At 44.2% G+C, this 24643-nt stretch overlaps 2 protein-coding genes across 2 annotated transcripts in view; one reads left to right on the top strand and one right to left on the bottom strand.

Annotated features, from left to right (window-relative positions):
• fip1l1a (FIP1 like 1a) overlaps nt 1–6199 on the bottom strand; it is a 68456-nt gene extending 62257 nt beyond the window's left edge. Inside the window, exons 1-2 of the mRNA XM_084307431.1 lie at nt 6078–6199; nt 5469–5502 (exon numbers count right to left, since the gene is read on the bottom strand). Coding sequence (XP_084163557.1) covers nt 5469–5502; nt 6078–6159 — 116 coding nt within the window. The 5' untranslated portion in view covers nt 6160–6199. The remainder of the gene's footprint in view (nt 1–5468; nt 5503–6077) is intronic.
• A 609-nt stretch (nt 6200–6808) lies between these two features.
• Nucleotides 6809–24643, top strand: part of scfd2 (sec1 family domain containing 2) — a 325751-nt gene continuing 307916 nt past the window's right edge. The window contains exons 1-2 of the mRNA XM_084307430.1: nt 6809–7687; nt 8452–8623. Of these exons, the coding sequence (XP_084163556.1) occupies nt 6874–7687; nt 8452–8623 (986 nt within the window). The 5' untranslated portion in view covers nt 6809–6873. The remainder of the gene's footprint in view (nt 7688–8451; nt 8624–24643) is intronic.

Raw genomic sequence — 24643 nt, 5'->3', positions numbered from 1 at the left:
TTAAAGGTCGGTAACTACCGCACTCAGTGGGGTCTTTGTCTTTTTTGTGAAGAACTGAAATGAGTGCGATATTTTGGTGTTTATGGAAGCTTCCCTCTTTGACTGAGTATAAGATCATATTTAGTAATAAGGGTCCAAATATGTCCCAGCAAGAAATGTACATTTCTGATGGGATACCGTCAATTCCCGGAGCCTTGCCGTTTTTCATTCATATGGCCTTCTTGAGTTCTTCTAATGTGATCGGTGCTTCTAACTGTTTAGCGTCGTCCTCCGAAAGTTTAGGGAGAGTAATTTGATTAAGATATGTGTCTAATTTGTCTTGATCAAAGGTCGTTTCTGAATTATACAAATCGGAGTAGAATTCTTTGAATGTATCGTTTATTATTTTGGGTTCTGTTACTAGAGCTTGTTGTTTCCTAATGGCAGTTATATCTGCAAATTTTGCATTAATTCTTAGTCGCATGGCTAATAGGTGACTAGGTTTAGATCCTTGGAAGTACTGCTGTTGTCTTGTGCTGCGTATTTGCAATTCCGATTTTTGTCTGTATATTGCTTTGATCTCTGTCTTTAGAATGTTAACTTGGTTTTCTAGTCTAGTAGAGTTGTTGTATTTTAAAGAATTAAAAAGCGTTGAGTAAAGCGTTTCCATTTCAGACAGTTTTGTGCATTGATTTTTGCGCAATATGGAGGAAAATCTATCCGTGAAATCCTTGATCATACTCTTTACCGACATCCATAATATTCTGGGATCTTGCACCGAGTTTGCATTATCCCGTAGGAATACTGTGAGAGCTTCTTTAATTTGTGTAATGAATTCCTTGTTGTTAAGCAGCATAGAATTAAAACGCCATCTTGGGGCCCGGGAAGATAGTGTACCAAATGTTGCTTTCAGGATTAAGTAGCAGTGATCTGATAGCGCATTGGGTGTCATTTCCACTTCATATTTATCAAATATTCTCGGGGATGCAAAGACGTAATCAATTCTGGATAGTGTGTTGTGTCTCGCCGAACGACAGGAGTACTTGCGGGTCATGGGATTAAGTGAACGCCATAAATCAATTACCCCTGTTGATTTTGACCAATCTTTTAATGCTTTAGATGATTTTTTTTGTTCGCTGGAAAAGGTAAGGTAAGTTTTGTCCATCCTTGGGTTCCAAATGGCATTAAAATCCGCACCTATTATATATGAGTACTCGGGATGGTTTAACATTTCTCCGGTTAGTGAAGTGAAGAAACCCACTTCGTACAAATTTGGGGCATATACCGCTGCCAACGCAATTTTCCTGTTATTGTGTATAATCCTAGCTATAGTTATGCGCCCCTCAGCATCCGACCATACCCCTTTCAATTCGATATTTAATTTGCGTCTGACGACTATGGCTACCCCTCTAGTTCTCGTAACAAAAGAAGAGTGACTAATATTATGGTATATGTTATCCGCTAACGTATTTATGTCTTCCTCTAAAATGTGCGTTTCGCTTAATAGAGCCACGTCCACATGTTCTTTTTTCATCAGTGTGAGCACGCTTTTGCGTTTGTGTTGTTTGTTTATCCCACCGGTGTTCCATACCATTATATTCAAACTAGCCATAATCTATGCATGTTTTTGTGTAGTTTTTGGTAATGCTTCTGGAGTGCGAAGCTACAATAGACGTACATCCAATTAATGAGGTCCCGTTGAGAGCTGAGCTTAAAAACATATATATATACAAATAAAAATCCCCTATTTTCCCCTCACCCAGAAAGTCGTACAGGCCTGTGTTCCAAAAACACATCCTCCGCGATTGACTTTCTCCCATAGTCCACCGGATTGCCCAAACTGAGCATTGTAATCTTAATCTTCCTATGCTAATTGCCATAGGATCTAACATTTCCATTCTATTGCAATAGAATGTCGCTTTTGGTCTTGCACCTTCCCTTACTGTAATGAAGTATTGTGATAAATGACAAAAAATAAAAAATAAAAAAAAGAGAACAAACTTTCATCGACATATTCATTTGAACCCTCTACTAACGTGTGGGAAAAAAGGAAAAAAGGAAAAGATTGTAGAGCAATATTGACACCTTAATGTGAAGAACAGTGGAAAAGAACAATGTAAGTTAAAATATATATAAAAAATAGAGTAATGAGAAGAAAAAATAAAATAAAATAAAAATTAAAGGAAAGATATAGATAAGGAATGAGAGATAGAATAATTATCAACGTGGAGAAGCCACTAGAACCGAATTAACAGATTAGATAAGATAGAAAAGCAGAGCCTTTTAGAGCTTCAATGTGCCAGTCACCATCAATGGAGTGATTACTTAAATTGTTAGAATAACCTTGTAGTGTTCATACGTTTAGGTGTGGTTAATTTTTAAAGTATTATTAAGGACTGATTGAACTTCATTCAATTGATTATCTGCTATGTGTATACACACCGGATGTTTATTGTTAGAGTTGTAGGCCTTCGTTGTCATGGTGCCTTATATTCTAGAAGGTTGTAGAGTATACTAGTGCAATAGACTATTTTTATGTTCCAGAATGATCTAAGAGACCCAGGGCATTTGAGCGATGAACCCAGAATATTCCAGACAGATCTTTTTGCAATGATATGTATTTGTCTCCCCAGAGACCAGAGTCTGAAATTATAATGTATTACGAATCGTATTATACACAGTACACATTGTTATAGACGGCTTGCATATCGTCTGCTACCTTGATGAACACAATAAAGTCATTCTAACACTGGTATACATTGAGAAAGAGGCTTATCTGTTTCCGGCATTGTCGTCCTGCCTTGGGTTATTTGCTCCATTTCGATTCAGAAAATCCTCAGCTTCTTTAGGTGTGTATACACCAGACCTGTGGCCGTCACTGCCCACGAATGATAACAGCGCCGGGTATGATAACCTTGGCTTGTGACCAGATTTGAACAGCTTTTGCATCACCTCCTTGTATGGTAGACGTCGAATGATGGCTTCTTTGCTCAAATCTTCGTAGATAAATATTGATTTATCACCATAATTCAGATTCCCACGTTGGATGCGAGCATATTTGATGATGTCATCCCTTGTTGTAGTCTTCCGCAGAGTAACAATGATGACTCTTGGCCCGATGTTTCTTTGCCCCCGAGAACCGATTCTGTAAACATGGTCCACTTCTGGCACTGTGTTTGGATCGTTGTTACCCAAAATCGTTGATAGCACTGTTGGAAAGTTGGCATCTTCGCAGTTTACTGCTTCATCAAGCCCTACAATGCGGATGTTATTCCCCTCAACATAGGGGCCCCCCAGGGCTGTGTTCTGAGTCCCCTCCTCTACTCCCTGTACACACACGACTGTGTGGCTCAGCGGAGTAGCAATACAATCGTCAAATTTGCTGACGACACAGTGGTGGTGGGCCTGATCTCTGCCAACGACGAGAGGGCCTACCTGGAAGAGGTCAAGGTCCTGGCGGGATGGTGCCAGGAAAACAGCCTCTCCCTGAACGTCAGCAAAACAAAGGAGATGATTGTGGACTTCAGGAGGTCGGGGGTCAAGGACTACAGCCCCCTCAGCATCGACGGGGCACCGGTTGAGAGAGTCAACAGCTTCAAGTACCTCGGAGCCTACATATCCGAGGACTTGACATGGACCACACACATTAACAGTGTGGTGAAGAAGGCACGACAACGCCTCTACTTCCTCAGGCGCCTAATGAAGTTCCAAGTCAGCCAGAAGATCCTTAAGAACTTCTACTCATGTACAATAGAGAGCATCTTGACCGGCAACATCACCTCCTGGTTTGGGAATAGCACTGCAAAAGACCGAAGCAGACTACAAAGAGTGACACGTGCAGCCGAACGCACAATTGGAGGGGGGCTCCCCACCCTCCAGAACATTTACTACAAGCGTTGCAAGGGCAAGGCTAAGAGAATCATTAAAGACTCCAGTCACCCGAACAACTGCCTCTTTGAACTGCTGCGGTCAGGCAAGCGATACCGGAGTCTCAAGGCGAGCACAGAAAGACTCAGAAGTAGCTTCTATCCCCAGGCCATCAGGCTGCTAAACGAACAATGAATGAACACTACACAACAACAACCACCAAACGCACATAGCACACACATCCACACGCACACACTCACTTTAAACAAACACACTGTAGCACCCACTCCACACACTTTATAGCACACACCCACTTTAAACAAACACACTGTAGCACCCACTCCCCACACTTTATATTTATGGACGAAGGATTGCACTACAACTCGTACACCTTACTGTAAATTGTACCTAAAATTGTACCTCATCCCATTTCTGCTTTGCACTAGATAATACTGTACATTAGTACACTGCATAGTATTGTGTATTGTATATTATATGGTAACTCAGAACATTGTACATATGTCTATACCGAACACTGTGACCTCATTCTCTTCTTCTAAATTCATGCTATATTATGTTATTATGTTATTTGATACTATCTTGTCTAGCACAGTCTCTGGAGCGTAACAGTAAGAAGCATTTTGTATGAAAGTATTCTGTACTTCTGTATGACAACTATTAAAGAACTTGAACTGTGGTAGCGTTGGGATTCTAGTAGCCTCTCCGTCGCTTCGTTTTTAACCACTTGTATTTCCCTCCGGTATTCTTCTTTCACACTTTCTATCTCTTTTTCCATCTCTGTCATGCCACCTTCGTTCGCCTTGACTGCCCGTGTAATTTCTGTCACCGTATTCTCCACTGTCGTGATTCGCATGGACTGTACAGCGACCGCTCTCATAACCTCTTCGAATTTAGTATCGATGTGTGCAACGTGTAATTTGAAAGCGACCATCTGTTCTTTCATCAGGATAGTCAGAGAGTTGAAGTCGGGTTGTGTAATTGCACTGCTTGTGTCAGTTGATGTTTTGGGTGCAGTGAGGGATCCGATGGATATGTTTGCTATTATCTTCTCAAAATCACCTGCTTTATCCTTCACGGTACTTTTTCCTGTCGTTCCTGTTATGTTGTCATCTATTGTCTCCCTCTCGGGGCCAGTAGTCCTTGGTCCCGGTGTATTCTCCTCTATATTCCCCACGTCGGGGCTTGTCACCGACGGATCTGCCGCAGCATCGCCTGTTATTTTTCTTGAACGTGTTTCAATCTGCGCCGTTGGAATTGCTGTTTCTTGTTTCTTTCCACCCTTTTTCTTATCCTTATCCATGTTGTCTTTTGATATAGTTAGTAGAAGGTCTTATCAATACATACGATGTGGTTTAATCTCTTTTGGTATTGTCCAAATAAGGTTTTTAAACGAAATTAACGTTAACAGGAGCGGAGCTATAACCAAATGCGTGTGCTACATATTGCAGCTAAACCGGAAGCCTGGTATGTTGAGGTCAAACCCCACCCATTTTTTGGTACTCAAAGCTGGTTAAAACAAACGCCAATTATTATACTACTTGACCTATAGGTGTGCAGGTGATCAGTGTGACTGTGGTGCCCCCCCCCCCCCCCCGTTTTACCTGCCATGAGATGTCTCTTCTGCTTTCTCCTCATCTGTCACAAAGAACGAAGCAGATCATTAATTGTGGCACAATGGTCAATGCTATAACACACACGCGTGTACACACACACACACACACACCACACACACACACACACATGATGAATTGAAAGGGGGACCCTGATGTAAACAAGACGAAAGTCTTTCTCTGGTCTGCATCCCCTTAACAATTGTGTGTATTGAGCTGTATACTGTACTGTACCCATTCTGCAATCTGTTAATACAGTTTTCAATCAATCAATCACACACACACACACACACACACACACACACACACACACACACACACACACACACACACACACATGAACCGTTATATTTGTAAATAACTTCGAGATTTTGAGGATTTTCTCTACTGTCGGCAATGTAAGGAGGTTGACAGTTTTGACTTTACTTTACAAAAAAATTTGTTGATTAAACATCATGGTGCGCTGGTCCACGTGCGACGACTCCAACAGCTGTCAGACAGTTGGTTTCAAATCATAACGTTACCGCAGCCATGGGACAGGTCTAATACATTGACATTACCAACAGTGGATACAGTTATCTAACAAACATTTTAACTTACCTCCATACAACCATTCTTCCTCCTCATCCTCCTGACGCCCGCCAGTATGAACCGTATTTGCATCTGATTCCTCTGCGGACATTTCAACCAACGTTAATTTAACGTTACTAATTCAATAAACGAATGTCACCGTTGTCAAAGTTTCTGACAGTTACTCAGCTTAGTTATCAGACGTTTCTATAACCACAGATGGAACTCAAAACATCTACGAAAGCAAAATAAAAGAATTCAGGGGAGAACTTCATACAGCAGCACTGTGCAACGTGGACAGCTATCGATTAAATCGATCAGCTCGTCGCTATAGGGACCGAGCACAGCGGTGTCATTGGCCAGTGAGCAACTCGCGATGGGCAGTGTTGCTTCATTGTATTCATTTATTAATTTTATGTATTGTCAAATAAACCTTGATTCTTGAAACGTTTGAACTGATTGTGATACTATAGGTATACGTATACCCTCTCCGACTCCTCTCAAGTATTTTTAGTCACCATAAAAAATATTCTGAGGATATAGTCACAATAAAACCCACGAATACAACATTATAATATAAAATATAAATTGTATTATCTTTAATACTTAGTTTAATAGTATTATGCAATAGTTGTAAACTTGTATTGTACCATTATGTGCCGGTGAAATGGTATGATGACGTTTATCTGTCGCGACGTAGATGTGCTACGTCATCTTTGAGAGACGCACATGTGTGCGTTGTTGTTGTTTTGGAAGGATTTCTAATCTGACATATCCCATGTATTTTTGATTTCTTGTGCTTAGAGACGTCTCGTAATTTGACATAATGTTAACGACTGAGGACTTTACGCATTTCCCCGCTCAGATGTGGGACAAAGTGCTCTCGAAGGTGAAGAAAGCGGTTGTTTTTATGGATGACCGGTGTGCAGAGAGTCTCCACTGGAACGGGGGTGCTGCACTTTTACTCGAGGCTGGAGCTCGCAATGTAAAGCAATTTTCCAGCTTCGAAGCCGGCGGCGAGAACGAGCCAAAGGCTGTGTTTGTGGTGAGCACTCTTCTGAAGGGGAGGACAGCGGACATCATCAAAGACATCATATCCACCAGTCACTTCCAATACTGCGTCGTCTTTACCACCGTCACCCACTCTGTACACCTGCTCGCCAACAATGTCACTACGGACCTGGGGGGGAACCCTGTGTTCGAGCAGTTGGAAGAGAAGCTCTGCGAGTGGATGGGAGACATGAACTACACGGCTGAAGTCACGCACGCCCCCGTGGTCTTCGCTCCCGTGTCGCAGCAGCTTCTCCTCATGCCCACCTTTGCACATCTGTTCCCCCTGCTCCCGTTTGACCTGGAGGCGATCAATTCGAAACGCCCAGAGAAGAAGACATTTGGTAGTATTGCTGATGTCGACATGCACTCTCTCCCCCCTGAGCTACAGATTGAGATCAAATCCCTGGTCTCGATACTGAATTCGATGTTTGAAACCACCAACACCAGGGAGGAGAGCTTTGCAGTGGGACCAATGAGCCGCATAATAGCAGGAGAACTGGCCAGTCACCCTCAAGCCAAACATCGCAGGAAGACCGCCCCCAATAAAGCATCAATTCTCTTTCTGGACAGAACACTGGATCTTACAGGTGACATATCCCAGGCTAGAGCCTACCTCTTTGGAATAGCATGGTGTCAACTAGAGAAGTGAAGTTGTACAGGCCAACACACCAAAATATTATTTTGTAGCCTCACCTGTCAGACAGAAAGCACATACTGTGCTTGGCCCTATGAAGGGATTTTTAGAGACTATAATTAGCTCAGGAGAATTGTAGTCAGACAGCCATGTGACACCGATTCTTGGCTTTAGGTTTAGAATTCAAATGTGTTATTTCCATGGCCCAGGAAAGTTCAATTAATATTTGTGAAAATTAGCTACTCTCGCAAGTATAACGTTTGGAGATGCTCCATGGACAATTAATTTGAGACTTGACTTGACCCACATAGTGTTTGGTTGCATTTATATACCCAAATTAGTTTGATAGTAGTCTTCTCAGATCTGAAACAGAAAATGTATCCATATACACAGAATCCCCCTGAGTGCTCCCAGTCACCTATACCATATTTTCTCAATTCACTTTCCATGAAGCAGCACCAGACATTATACTTGATGACATAGCACATTTGAGTTTCAGCAACATTCTTTTGGATTTGGGTGAGAGCTGTTTGTTTTCACTAATATTTCTAATTGTCTTAGACCATAGGAATAACATGTATGAGTCCTTAAATTGGGTGTCGTTTAAGAAGATTGTTTTTCCTATAGGGGAACGATATTGATATGCCATCAACAGCTGTTATTGCACATTGACTCGAGTAGAACCTTCTTCTCACTCCTGTTTCTTGGTCCACACAGGAGCTGTCGGCCACCATGGCGACAACCTAGCCGAGAAGATTCTGACAGTGCTCCGCCCTCTGCCGGGTCATGTGACCGATGTGCAGGTGGACATGCTGGAACTCACCAGTCTGCAGCGCACCACCCTGGCCTCCCCGACCACTCTGGCCCCAGGCTGCCTCGCTCAGCCCCAGTGAGTGCACAACAACATGGGAGGGAAGCTGCACATTCATAGCTATAGTTGATTGTGTATTATTGTCGTTGACCACACACACACATTTAGTGATTGTAACTTCGGAATGGATTGTTATTCAGAAAGCTTGCCGATGTGTAATGAGGTTGAAACCAAGTCAAGTAACATTTATTTATAAAGCAGGTTTAAAAACAAACCCACGTTGACCAAAAAAAAATAGGAATAGATAGAGCTCACATAGGCATCAATACACACAATAGTGCATAGGCACAAACCAACAAATCAGAAACAGATCATAGGCACAAAACACCATATCAGAGGGAACCGAAGGCTAGCGAATATAAGTGTGTTTTGAGCCTGGACTTAGGCCATGGTTAGACTAGTGTTTTTGTGGTCGTTTTTGTGGTCGTTTTGAATACGTTTGCTGTCCCTATTAGATAGAAATGCCGTTTTGGCAGGAAACATTGTGGCCCTACTGAAAACGCTAAATTGTGTTTCCGTTTTGGAATAGCGGCAAAAACTCGCCGACAACATGTCGTGTAATCTGCGCGGAGCCGTTGTTGCTCAACGCCCATGCGCAGTAGATACCATCTGCGTGCCCTTCCGGTGACAACAGAGCTATAGCTGCAGCTACCATGTGTTGTCAAGTTATTGTTATAAGGACCCCAGTCCAAGCTACAACAGTCTGCATTCCCTTAACAATTGTTTGTATTGAGCCGTATTGTATTGTACCCATTATGCAATATGTTAAATAAAGTTTACATCCATTCATTCTGCTAGCATTACCGATTGCATGAGCACTGTAGCTGGCTAACGTGAGCTAGCGTTAGCTATCAGACCCTGTTAGCTCAAGCTCCTCTTTCAATCTTAACAAGCATTAAACAAAATGGCCCAGTCATCTATTCACCTTTGTTTAATACACACAGCGTTGTCTCTAATGTTATCTAGCTACTGATAGCTCCAGATATCATCAGTTTGGTGCTGGCTGGTTAACGTGAGCTAGCGTTAGCTTCTAGCCACAATGCTATACTGTTATACTGGCATATTCCATTCACGTTAGCATGTAGCTAACAATGTAGCTAACAACATCGCCGATCCTTTTTGAGACTAAACTATCCGCTCTTGGTGGTCACTTGTGTTGATGTTAGTTTTGTTTCATCAACAAATGAGAGGCAGAACACACAGTGAATGTATCCGTTTTGTTTATTGCACTTTTATTACACTTTGCTGAAAAATAAGTGCTGCATTGGGTAAATAGGCATTTAAAGATGGCGGCGCCTTGTTGACATTTTCTTTACAGGAAGTGTATTGGCACATTCAAGTTCTGATTGGTTGAACATTGCCTTCATGTTCGCCACCTACTGCCACCTACTGCTTTGGCAGTGTACTACATCACTGTGCTCAGGTTGCAAAACGTATGTCTCACTCGGCTACCGCTACGTTGCGACCTGGAAAAGCGAAACTCATCTGAAAAACGAAACGAAGGTGTAACCTCAGCCTTAAAGGAATCAACAGAGGAGGCAGATCTGACAAAAAGGGGGGTGTTGTTCCACAGTCTACACACAGTCATGTAGTAGTAGTAGTAGCCGCTTGGCATAAACTCAGTCCGAAGTTGAAATACTACCCACGTTGCTACCTGAAGTAGATTATTTCCCGGTGCCAGATCAGATAAGATTAGGGATGCACCGAAATTTCGGCTACCGAAAGTTTTCGGCCGAAAAAGGCAAAAAATTGCCTTTCGGCTTTCGGCCGAAAGAGTTTTTTCACCGAAAATATAATACCGAAACAGAAACAACCTGTAACCTAACGCGTGTTGTTGTGATGATGTCGCGCTGTCGGGAGTCGCGCTGTTTCTATGTAAACTCTGCGTGCAACGCGTCCAATAAATGCGTCTTTAACATCCTTATTTACTATATGCCCGTTGCGGTTAATCACTGAGTGATCTAATATGCATATTATTCAGAGCGAGAGGGGGGGGGGGGGGGGGGGTAGTGTTTCTCACATTGACGCTGTCTGTCGTTGATAATATAATCTTTCTCGAGCATACACGTCGCGCGTCTACTGTGCCGAGTCAAGAGAGCACATTCAACTGGGGACTAGAAAGGTGCGCTCAGTAGAGCACAGATGTCCGCCGCGGCAGCCAGAGAAAAGATGGAATTAATGTGCTGTTTGCATTCAGAAGTGCTGAATAAATGTTTTATGGACCCATAATAGTGATTATTTATTATTTAAGTTAAGTTTTGCCATAATCATATATTTTTCCATAATCATAATGTTCCACAACATTGGTAAAAAAAATTCTATTCTATGAATCATTTTCGGCCTTTCGGCATTCGGTTTTCGGCCAACTGTTTTCTATTTTCGGTATCGGTTTCGGCCAAGAATTTCCCATTCGGTGCATCCCTAGATAAGATTGTGGTATTACCATACCTTCTGTGGTCACGTTGTGCTGGTGACCAGGTCCCAGTTGAAGGCTGATCAGAGAACCAAGTGCCTGCTGGTAACCACTGACTTATCGGTTACACAAGCATAATACTTAGCATACAAGGGCTTATTGGGATACATTTTCACTTTGAAATCTATGTTTATTTTTTCTATGCTGAGCTCTTGACACATTATGGGGGGGGGGGGGGGGGGGGTTAACCCTTCACTCTTCATTTTCTGTAAACAAAAAACTTCAGTTTACCCTTAAAATGGCAATATCCAACTGACACATACAACGTAAGGTTATGTATATAACCAAGTTCTATGAATACTGGTGACGCTCAGCGTCAGTCTGCACTAACCTCACTTCGTGCCTAGCACTGAATAAAAAACTCCACAATGTACCTTTACATACCAACATCCGTCTGGCCACACTCCTATCCGCTTACCTTCATAAGCAGGTGTGTGGTCACCTACTCGCCTCCTTCCCAAACGTTCACCACAAGGCGAGATCAAGGGCCGCAGTGGCGTCCTGACGCTGAGCGTCACCAGTATTCATAGAACTTGGTTATATACATAACCTTACGTTCTATTTCATTCTGGCCTCCGCTCAGCGTCAGTCTGCACAAGAGGAGCTGAGCGGAAGCCAGAAGCTCGACAAATGTACCCCACTGAGGCCCCCCACAACTATCAGACCGGAGAGGACCGAGCCCCCTGACCCTCCCTAATGGAGGGATACCCTCCCTATTGGAGGACGGGAGGGAGACGGATCCGACCGTGCGAAGAGGAACTCGAGCAACTCAACGCACAGGGTGAGCAGACTCTGGCTAGACCCCACGACTACGCACACGTGCAACCCGCATGCCACCAGGGAACGAACGGAAGGAACAACCCTCGTTACTGCCCCCTGTCAAGAGCAAACTCAACCTTGTGGCAAGGCCGTAGCAGCGGAGCGCGAAGGAAGACCCATACCCCCTGAATGGACTAGACCCCCTGGAAAAAAGGGGGCCTGGAGAGGTCAATGATGCCAGGCATCAAGACCTCACCAGGCGGTCACTTAGTGACACCGCCCCCCACATCGCCAGCGTATTCGGACAGGGCCCCTCCAAGAGCGGGCCCTTCCCCCCATTAGTACGCCGCCTGGCACACTGACCCTGCAACACAGGCAGTCAGCATGGCCGTAACTTTGAAGCACTCAAAAGGTTAACCATAACGGAAGCAGGCAGCGCACCGGGGAAACCAGGCAGCAGGCTGTAGACCCGAGCCTGGAGCACTGCGGACGAGACAGGCGCCAAAGGGGTCAACTGAAAACAGCACCCCGGCGGAAGGGGCGTATCCTGGCATTGTTGCGCACCATGACAAAGCCTCCATAAAAAAAAAACCCACCCAGAGGGGTCGAGGCAGAGAAGGCTGAAACGATTGGCAGACGTCATGAACGTGCAGGGGCACACTCAACCGGGTAACCCGGGAGTTGACTCTGCTCCAACATACCAGGGAATCAACCACCCTCTTGGTACCACATACGGTGGTTGTTCCTATAACCCCTCAAGAAAAAACTCCAAAACACACCTGCGGGTATACACCAGCTACACAAGTGTTTCAGTTTCCAAAAAGGGTTATCCCAGGCCTACGGTTTCAACGAAACTTTACTTCGGACCGGGCCCGGCGGCTCGGGAAGCACACAGGGTTACCAGAGGAGGTCCAGAAGACCACCCCAACAACCCCCTTTTCGCCATGCGTGAGAGTGGAGCGAAAGAAAAAGGAGAACCAGCCCCTTGATGATAGTGTCAGGTACAACATGTACCCAACAAAGGGTCTCCATAACGCCTAACCCTGTGACACCCGGGCCAACCCGGCATTTTTCCCCCCGAAAAAAGCACAAGTCCCTCAGGGTACCAGAACAGCAGATCTGCGTCCCCGGCGGGCAACGGGTTAACTGACCTGGACCAGCGTGACCAGAACCAGTCCCATGCCCTAACCACGCTGACATGCCCACTCCAGGAGAGGGGGTAGGTATGCGTGTCGATCTAAAACATGAAAAGAGGGCGCCACCCAGACGGTCCCATTTGTACCGTGCTCAGTGGCCCACCCCAAGGGCGTGAGATCCCTCTACCCAGGGTACAAAATAGTTACACGCCCAGCGCCACAGGCTTGTAGATTTAATGTTTGGCCGTCACAAATTAAGGCCTGGGCGCCATCTGGCGGCCAACAAAATCCACTGCATGAGTCGGCATTAATATGATGCAGGGAGTAGCCTCCAGCTGAGCGAGAGAAATGTCGTGGGAGCGGGTGGAAGTTGCCCAATCTGGAACAATCTCCGGGGCTGCAGCTGGACCCTATTGGATGCGGGTGTGGTGAGTTGAAACGAAAGTGAAACTGTGTGTGTGTGTGTGAGATGCGCTCTGCTCACGAGATCAAGTTTGTAACATGAGACGCACATGAGATCTGTCTTCATCCGTTCTTTAGCCTACAAAAAAAACCTGCAATCGCGGTTTTGATTGTGCTCTGATATTTAATTTTGCATTTGATTTGACCAAATATGTGGAGGCATATTCCCGGAGTAGCTCCCCCGGGTCCCCCCTCAAAATTAAGAAAAACAGGCGACAACATTAACGTTGACGAGTCCGTTGCTACCACCAGCTTGGCTTCAATTTGAGGGGGGGGGGTAATGTTTTGTATACCATGTCGTGCCAAAGCAACGGATAAAAGAAAACGAATTTCATTTGTCATCGGGACGTCGGTGATGAAACTGGAAGCCATCAAAAGCCACGAGACGTCACGCTGTCACAGGGACTGCTCTGTTAGATACAAAGCACAGTCTACTCCGCTCCTGGCTGCTCCGACTGTACGACTGTTGACCAAGCTGTCAGAGTCGACTCTGGCTAAAATGCGGATACTATTCCGTAAAGCCCACGCTATAGCGAAAAAATCAAGACCATACAGGGACTTCGCCTGGATGTGCGAGTAAGTTTATTGTGTTTTTTTTATAACGTTAGTCCAGCATGTTCATATAGGTGTGTCGGCTTTCACTTTCAGCTAATTATTTATGGTTGTAAAGCCTACCCAGTGGAATGCATGATCACCAAGACAAAAACATTTCTCAATTAAATTATGTTGTTTATGATATTAATTGAAAATAGCATACAAGAGTATTATATAGTAATAATAACACATGGCGATATACTAAAAAGCTATTTATAATTTTTGGCTGGTAAAAAATCTGGATGGCTAGTAGTTTTTAAAATCTACCAGCCAAATGGCTGGTAAGTCAAAAAGTTAAGTTTGTTCCCTGCCTCTACCTATGTCCTGATCTATTCCGTTAACATCCCCCAGATATGAACGAGAATCCGTCGAGACCCAGTAACAGGCTCTCGGAAGAGGAAAAAATCCCCCATTCCAGTTGCCCTATAAAAACGCTGTTTTAATAACAAGCAACCAAGGCGTACTAGCCTCCTGCATGATTCTTAACAGAAACACCCCGAGCCAGCACTATGTACGCGTCGAGACCCAAACACATCAATGGATAGTCTAACCAGACACCAGACATTGGTCCTTCAAGTCGCCTGGGAGAACGACAAGAAGGTTGTCATGCTTCATATTCTCCACTCTTTTTATTTATTAAAAAAGAAAAACACCGACTGACATGAATCCCACGTGACGCGGCCGAGGGTAAAAATTGTTTACATTCTTACATCCCGCCACCCTCACCACAGAAGGGAGACGGGACTCCTCAGAGAGACTTCCCACGTGAGCCATAGATTGAAAAGTCACGGTAACATTGAGTCATGTGACCAACAGACTCAAGTTACATGTATATCGAGCGTAGTAGAACAGTAAGTTCTTACGCTCTGCCCCGACAACTTGACAACAACAGACCCTACATACAGGTCTAAAACTCACGGAAGCCGTCGTCCAATAGAAACGTGCTTAGTGACGTTTGCTATGACGGGGGAAACCCAAGACTCAACCGCCTGTGATAGGTGCGGAGTCTGGGAAACCCTTCCCTCCCCCCCCCCCCGTGCCAAGCTGCCTAACAGCTTGGCCCTGACCAAATGAAAAGAGAGTCCAATAAACCCCCTGACCAATCAGAAGAGGGAAGGAGAGGTTTATCCGGTACCCCCTCGCAAGCCCAACCCTTGCAATACGACAACAACAAACAGCCATACGATACCTTATTGGCAAAATGCCAATGAACACCGCAAGCTAATTCAATGCACACTAGCCACAGACACATCTGTGAACAGGGTTTATAACAAGGCCAAGTTGTGTATGTGTGAACCCTGTATCCATGTTGTAAGACAGAAAATCTGATAGAGAGAGAGAGCGGCTGAGCCGCGGTACTTTTTCATACGAGCATTACTGCAGACCAACACAATAGTGTTGCGGCTCAATATCACTGTTTAAGCAACAGAGCACACAACTAACCTCTACCTTTATGTGAAGATTCAGGTCGAGGCAGAAAAAACCTATTTCAACCGAGTGTAGGCTGCAGGCCTTGCTTAAGCTCTAACATGAATGTAACGTCTAGCCCTCCTATCAAACCCATACTAGCGAAAGATTCACACGTCGCATCCCCATCATATGTTTGGTGAATAAACACACAGTTTGTAACAAAAAATACAGTCCCTCTTTTTAGGAGGGACTCTTTATTTCTTTCAACAAAATTATATGTGGGCCGGGAAGGGAACAGGGGGGGACCATAGAGGGAAAAAGTCATTCTTTTTTAGCGACGCCTGCCACGAGCCGCTCGGGACTTGCCACCCCGTGGAGCCCCGGAGGGACGGTAAACGATCGGCGGCTGGTAATGACGATCCCTACCGTCACCTCCGGGCGTAGATGGGCCGGCTGCAGTGGCGGAGGCGCCCTCTCTCCTCCTGGCCTTCTTCGCCGAAGGGCCAGCAGTGGCGGTGGTAGCAGCGGCGGCTACGGCGGCGGAACCTCAACGACGCGCCTGCCGTCTGACTCCACCGGCGACATCGGGCGGGGGGAAATGAGGCTGGAGCACGGAGCGCTCCTCCTGCATCTCCCTGCAGGTTGAGGTCATCAGCTGCAGTGCCGACCCGAATAGTCCAGCATCGGAGAGGGGTGCCGTCAGAAGTGGAGTCCTCTTCTTCTCCGGCACACGCGCCTGCTCCAGCCAAAGGTGGCGCTGGATTAGAGTGGCCAGGGCACGCACTTTCCCAGCAGCTATAGCCTGCGGCTGAATCAGATGCAGGATGGCTCCTGCCGCCTGGGCGAGCTGATCATGTTGTAAATCAGTCAGCTCCATCCCGGACATGAATCTCGCCAGCTGCGCGATGTTAGAAGTGGCAGCCAGAGATTGCGTCGCGGAGATAAATGACTGGTCACTCCAAAAAGCCAACCGCCTCGCCGATTTCCCTTGGGGAACCGGCTTCCGTAACGGCTCCCACACCACCTCAGGACAAAGGAGCGCCGCCATCAAGCGCCTATCAAGCCGAGGCATGCCCTCCTTCATGCCTTCTACCAAACCCACCACCCTCGTGACTTGCACGTAGGCGGGGGTAAGGCCCATGATGTGGGAGACCACCTGTCCCTGACGGACGTCGGCCTCCATTGAGGGGGAAAATGGACAGACAACGTCCACCCCTCTCACCGGGCGACGTTGCCATAGACAGGGTTCGTACGGGTGCTGGAAATCCTTGAAAATGCTTGTATTTCAATGTGCTGTTTTCAAGGTTTTAAATGTGCTTGAATTGTGTATAAAGTGCTGGAAAGTTATTGAAATTGTAATTGCACTTTATACTTTAATAATAAATCGCTATCTGACTGAATAGTTTGGTTTTTAGACAAAGAAATAAAATAAGTCGGAGCGACTCGCAAGCCTATTTTGCGTTCGCCTTTCACGCAAAATGAAATGTGGCTCGGCTCTACCCGTAGTGTTTTTACCTGTGCCATCTGAGAACAGTGCCATCTGAGAACAGCGCGCGCGTGTGTGTGGCCAAAATGCCGGGAGGCTGCCGTTTTAATGAGCTCTGGCTCGGAGATATCAAATATAATTCAGATGAGAACATCCTGGAGTAGCCGAGTGTGCAAAATATGCATATTAACGTGTCTCGGCCTGGCTCGCCAGGTAACTAAGTTCGAGACTACATGTGCTCCACACCTGTCTCCGTAAATGTTTGTTATAAAAATACCACTTCAATAATCGAAATAGTCAAGTAACAGGCAGAATACACTATTGGAATTACAAACTCGTGTTTACCGGACTCTGTTTTTCACCGCAGTGTTGTAGCATGTAGCATAGCTTAACGTTAGGTGAATCAACGTTAGCTAATTTCCTTTCATGTATTTCAAAACACGAAAACGTGTGTATTGAAATGGTATTTTATTTTTATAACGGAACATTTACGGAGACTGGTGTGGAACTGGTGTGGAGCAGTTGTAGTCTGGAACGCAGTAACGTACTGTCTACCTGTATGTCGTGTATGTCATAAATGTTATGATGAATTGAAAATGGGGGACCCTGATGTAAACAAGACGAAAGTATTTCTCTGGTCTGCATCCCCTTAACAATTGTGTGTATTTAGCCATAGTGTATTGTACCCATTCTGCAATCTGTTAATAACGTTTTCAATCAAACGTGACGAGCCAGGCCAATTTTAGCATGTTTATTTATGGAATATGCAATCTAACAGCTTACGTGAACTTTACAGTTAATTACATGGATAATAATGTTAAGGTAGTTAGTTCATTCCAGGCCATCATTAGGCTCTAAAATTCATAGGCAGTAGCCTATAAATGAAAATGAAATATACATTTATAATATCATAATGATCCATTTAGATTAGATGTCAACATTAAACAATAAACACTCTTAAAGTTAAGTGCAACCAGTGAGATTAAATTAATAAAACACTTTTTATTTATAACATGCTGCTCCTTTTTATTTAGGGAAGAAGCATCAAATTCTGATGAAAGCACGTCTAAATCCAGGTCCTGCATTAGTGGATTATTTCCAGCAGACAAGCAATGCATCAAGCAGCACAGCTACATCCACATCAACAACCAGCAGTGTAGTGAGAGCCAGAGCAGCCAGTGGAGTAGCTTGCAGTGGAGTTGCCCCTCTACCATCCCCAGGCTCATCCAAGAACCAGTCAACCAGCAACACCACAGGCACCATTAAATCATTTGTTACCTCTAATCCAACACTTCAAGCTGAAATATGCTGGGCAACAAAAGCTGTAACCAGCCACTATTCCTACCATTCATGTAATGACATGGGGGCCATGTTTCAAACAATGTTTCCTGACAGTGAGATAGCAAAGCAATTTACTTGTGGGGAGAATAAAGTGGCATACCTCACCACATTTGGGATAGCTCCTCATTTCTCTTCCCTGAAAACTTTATTAACAGATTGCAGAATGGGTACAATACAGTACGGCTCAATACACACAATTGTTAAGGGGATGCAGACCAGAGCAATACTTTCGTCTTGTTTACATCAGGGTCCCCCATGTTCAATTCATCATGACATTTATGACATACATACAGATATACAGTACGTTACTGCATAACACATCGGCTCAGCCAGGTTATATATGATGCCAAGTCTACATAATTTTGGTTGTTTAGCACAATAACATCTGATTTAATGTGATGGAATAAGTGAAATAATCATTTTGAGTAAATATTTAATTTACCACAGCCGCATAAGATGCTGGAAAATCTTGAAAATGCACATTGAAAATGCTTGAAAAGTGCTTGCATTTTGCCTTGGAAAAGTTGTACAAACCCTGCATAGATGACCTATGAGATCGTCAGGAATAGGAACAGGCAGTGGCTGTGGCAGCGGCACGCCGTTTGCGACTGCCGCCGCCATGAGCTCGGGGAACAAAGCACGCAGTTCCCCCTGCATACTTTCCCCCCCCGAGCTCGCGTCCCTCACATGCAGCAGACTACTGGTTAAGGAGCCACATTCTGATGTGGCTGATAGCAGGGCATCCCGCCGCCGAGTCGGAGGTTCTAACCCAACATCTGCGTACGAGGAATCCCAAGGAGACATCTCACCCCCCTCCAGTGTTACCTGGACGGGCGGGGGACATGTCTCCACCGGGGCTTCGAACAAGAACCTGTCCGCTTCTACCATGTAGTCCTCTGTTTCCATCGGCCATGGAGAATCAGACGCATCCTCATCCGGCTCCAGCAACTCACCAAAACCAGGCCGTTCGTGTCTGCAAGCCACCATCTTGCGACAGGAGCGAGCTGACGCAAAAAGTTTGCGTCTCAAATCCCCGGAAGCAGAGGAACCAGAGCCGGAACCAGGCCATCGCACAGGAGACGGCGTTGGTGCACCAGCTCCTTGGAGAGGCAAACTCCATCGGACGCCTACCGGGCGTGGCTGCCGACCACGAGAGAGGCCTCAACCCCGCTCCAAGACGTATGACAGAGGCGGCAATGGAGAACCACTGGTGAAGGGTGACGTTGCGAGCGCGACCCTCCGAGGTAATCATTATGACTTAGCTTTTTTCTTTTTAAATATATGAGAGAAGAAAAAAGCAAGAAAAAATTTAAACACGTATCAACTTTCTTCAACTAAACAACCTCGTCAAGTGTGGGTATCTACCGAAGGCACTTCCTTGTGGTGAAAGTGAAGAAGGAGGCGAGTAGGTGACCACACACCTGCTTATGAAGGTAAGTGGATAGGGGTGTGGCCAGACGGATGTTGGTATGTAAAGGTACATTGTGGAGTTTTTTATTCAGTGCTAGGCACGAAGTGAGGTTAGTGCAGACTGACGCTGAGCGGAGGCCAGAATGAAATAGAACTAGGGCTGAGTGATGAGGCCAACATATCACATCATTATATTTGTCTTAGTTTTGACAGTATTTAACTTTTCCAGTACAAAATACAAATGCCATTGTGATATGACATTTTTATGTTATCATGTAATACAATTGTCGTCATGGTGCTATTTCATAAAACATTTCTAATAAAAAAAAAAAGTTGGTCGGTTGGCCGGACCCAGAGGGTGCGGCCTTATATGAGGCAATGTTGCTTACTGACTGACTGACTGACTGACTGACTGACTGGCTGACTGGCTGACTCCCCAAGTGATGTGGCCAGGTCTGGCTTAACTAGGCTTAAAGTACAGTGTACACAGTATCTTGTGTACAATATGCATATATCATGGACGACAGATACAAATCCATACCTTTGCATCAATCCATGGACGGTATACCTTCATATACTGACATTTATAAAATTTGTACTCATCATTTCTTCTACAAAAGGCTTTTTGTGGTTCAACTCACTGCAGTGTCCAAGGCCTGTTATGATAATTAACATAATGTGCAACGGGCAAAGTTCAGAGGTTTCTTCTTTTGCAGACAGAGAGGTGTTACTTTGACCGATTACACAAACCTAGTTGAGCTACATTTTCCCCTTCCTCACTTCCCCCATACCTCTTATATGCCCCGTGACTAGCGTCAGGTGCCAGGGGTTCATTGAAGCTTGCCTCCAGTAAGGCCCATGGGGGATGCACGTGTAGCCTCCTGTGGTGGGGCTGTTGTACATGGCAGGGATTAATCCTACATCATGCATTCCACTCTTGGGTGAAGGAGGGAACAACTTTGACTGAGGAAGAGAGGTGTCTGGCCCTCGCTGGTGTGAACTCACAGAGAGGTAGAATAGATAGAGAGGGTCTTTTCCAGCGTATCATGGTCATTTCTTTCCGTATGTCAAAGGCGGCTTTCATAGTGTCGATCGTGTTGCCATGGAAATGAGCGCTGCATGTGTGGACACTTGGTACATGAGACTCATGAGACAGTTGAGACAGTTGGAATGTTCACCACAGCTGGAACTGGAATATTTGTCGAAATTATGCGTTTTCCATTCATTGTAAGTTAACACATCAACACTCTGAGTCTCATGCACTGAACCAGCTTTGATGTCCACGAAAGCATCACCAAACAAACAGTGTATGCAACAATAAGGTGCACCATCCAAAAAACCATCCAAGAATTAGTAGATTTGAATGGGAATAATAATAATAATTAATTTAATTTATATAGCGCTTCTCAATAACCCGAAGTCGCTGACCGTAGTCGGGAGCAGGAGTACAAACAAAGAAACGAAAGCAAAGAAACCAAACAAAAATAGCCATTCTATTGATTGAAGCTCTATGAGCTGACTGCTGTGTGAACACCCCAGCTCGGCAGGAGGCTTGCTTTGAATGGCTCAAGCTCCCTCTAAGCAGAGTTTGGGAGGTTCTGTTCTAATGGAACCCGGCCTCATACTGTATGTAACTGGTCAGAGAGCTGCCCAGACGGACGGTGTGTTTACTGTAGCAGATAATGTGAGCACACCAGGGGTAGGTTGCACTGACCCTTGCATACAGGGGCATGTCACACACACACACACACACACACACACACACACACACACACACACACACACACACACACACACACACACACACACACACACACACACACGTCACACACACACACACACACACACACACACACACACACACACACATATATGTTTCTCACTACAGGGATGGAGCCAACTTTTTCTGGTTGCTTAGAAATCATATACACACAGAGCCAAGCATCTTTTATCTCAGACAACATGTACAGGATGGATTCAGCTTTTAAATGAGAATCTCAAATGGACTAAGATGAGGATTAATAATAATATTAATAATAATAATAATAATAATAATAATAATAATAATAATAATAATAATAATACATTGGATTTATATAGAGCTTTTCCAAATGCTCAAAGACGCTAAGTCTAATAATAAGTCTAGTAAGTTGAGAATCATTTAATTGACCAGAGGGAAGGTAATAGAGAGTACGCTTTACATACTGTAGATGAGGAAGAAATTCCAAGTAAGGGACATGCCAGTGAAAAGCTTAGGTAGGTGGTATTGAATGACCGTGAACAGATATAGAGAAACTTGGGCAATATGTTGTAGAGGGGATAGGAAGGATAGAGAAGTCAGGGCTTCCTGGCAAGTTGACGTTATAGTGTTTGCAGTTTGGTTTATTCCATAAGTTGATGTGGCCATTGTCAGTATATGAAGCATCAATATCAAAGGTGGAAAGGCTTGAGAGATTGGTCAATTCATGCAGTATATTAGGAAATGTCTAGGAGTTCCTCTGTGTATTAGTAGTGTGGCGTTGTATGATAGTTTAAGGAGGAGTTTTAAGTGTGCAAAGGTGAGAACAGAGTTGTTGCTAACAGGGAGCAAAGATACAGTAGTTAGTAACTTGGTCCCAAATCCAGCTAGAGGGAGGAAATGGAACCCAAGATGGGCATTAGAGGAAGCAACGGCAGCATTTAGGCATACAGACATTGGGTAGGTGAGGTGCAACAAGGTTGGGGGAGCTTAGGACTGAGATAATGTAGAAAAATGTAGAGAAGAGGAAGCTTAGCTGGAGGGACCTGTGGAGTATCACCACATAACCTAAAACAGTTGGTAGATGGGGACCCGTCGTGTCCACTGTGTTCAGAGACGGCAGCTTTGAGGCATATTCTGTGAGGCTGTAAGACTAGTCTTTCTCAAGGTCAGTACACATGGCGACATAACCAGGTTTTCAAAAGCTTAGCGGCAGGAATCGAAAGCAATGATGAATGAAATGTAGCAGAGGTAGGTTTTTAGGCAGGCTTTGTGTCAGGCCACCTAAAGGGAGCTAATGATTGGGAGATGCAAGTATATTTGGCAGGAAAACCTGTGGTTCCACGAGAGGTAGTTAGCACTAACTTGAGGCCCGACGACCTAGTGTTATGCTCTGCAAGCCTTTTTATAGAATTAGCAGTACCCTGGAGGATTCAGTGGAGGAGGCTTATAAAAGGAAAATGCTTAGATGTGCAGATTAGGCAGCAGAAACTGAACAGAGATGATGGAAAGCTAAGGTTTGTCCAGTAGAAGTAGGATGGAAAGCGTTTATAGCACAATCAACTTCATCATTATTGGGGGAGTTGGGGATTCGTGTCGGTGGGGTTTGCGAAAGGGGGTAAATAAACCAAATGTCGGAAGAATCATTTGGTTGAGGATAAATAATATCAGCTGGGGTCAAAGTAATTCAGAAATAGTTCTTTTTTTCGACATAAGGATAGGATAACACAAGGAAGTTCTGTCTCGACTGACCTTCGAATATTTTTTTGGCATTCGAAGCTTCGGGGGCCGAGATTCGTTTTTAATTTGAAACTTCGAGATAAAAAAATATAAAAATAAATAATTAAATACAATTATATATTTTTTTTCTTTTTTTATGTTGTGGGACTTGTACAGCACTTTGGTCAACTTTGTTGTTTTTAAATGTGCTCTATAAATAAAGTGGATTGGATTGGATTAATTAATTAAATTAATAATGAGTCGGGAGCTCCGCTGCCTGGGCGGCTGCTCTCCGTTACACAGCCAACAACATTACATTACATAATTATGTTGCAACCTTCGTCTATAAAGCAAACAATTATATGAATATTTATATGTAGTTAATAGAGACAAAGGCAGAATTCGACTTAATTTTTTATTAAGACATGTTTTTATATTGGTCGGGACACTATAAAAAATACTATAGAGAATTGTCAGTGCTGTAAAGTTTAAACCTTTTTAAATCTTAGACAAACGAAACACTTTGCTTTCATGAAATATTGTAAGCCGTCATTTGAGGCTTTATAAAAGCAGCCCAATGAACACAAATCTGTCAGTGCAGAGTCCGACCTCATCTTAAATAACGCATGGCATTGCTTGTTGTAGTTCACAAAGAGAGGCAGAGTTGATTTAGCAGAAAAAAAAAGGTTATTTTTTTAAAAATATATTCACATTTTATTTTCCCATTCGAATCCCATGCACATCGAACGAAGCGTCGAAGTATTTAAGACAGCCCTAGTCTGTAGGTATAATGCCGAATGAGAGATAGCATGGAAGGGGGTGGTTCTGGGATGTTGGAACTACTGTAACTGTCAATCCTTCCAGAGGTGTTGTGGGCTTAACTTGACGAAACACGAAGGGATGTGCCCACTTGATAACCCTGGTGATATGCTGGCTCTCACTGCCTATCTATCTACATGTTGGGCTGTGGGGGCCATTAGGGGCCATGTGGTAGGGTTTTGTCAATACCTGGAGCTTGTTTGACAGGTCTGTTGAAGTTGGCAATGCTGTTTGGGCCTGTTATGGGCCATGTTACCCATGTAATACATTCATGGCGTGTAATATAAGTATTCATAGGCATGTTAGACCTTCTTTTGGCAATGGGATTGGGTTTCCTCATTGAGCGCTTATCCTTATCATTAGGGCACAAGTATATATTTTTTGTTATACATTTTTATTGAGAAAAAACAGGGATGTAGAAAAACAAAACAGTCAAACAAAAATACTAGCTTTACAAAGGAGAGACAAATAATTCATTACAAAGAATCCCAATAGATAAAAACTGAACCAAAAAATGTAAGTGCCATTCTCCCCTGGGTCAGTACAGACAGACAGAGAGAAAAAGAACATGGAAGAACAGAATATGTTTATAATAAGGACTTAAGTGTTATTTACGATATGATGATATATGATTCATTCCAGCCTATAATATTGGATTTAGTTGGATTCAGCATGGTGCATATCAGCTGTC

Source organism: Notolepis coatsorum (genome assembly GCF_963971535.1).
Source record: "Notolepis coatsorum genome assembly, chromosome: 2".
NCBI lineage: Eukaryota > Metazoa > Chordata > Actinopteri > Aulopiformes > Paralepididae > Notolepis > Notolepis coatsorum.
Note: the sequence above shows the minus strand (reverse complement) of the source record. Positions and strands in the feature narration are given on the sequence as shown.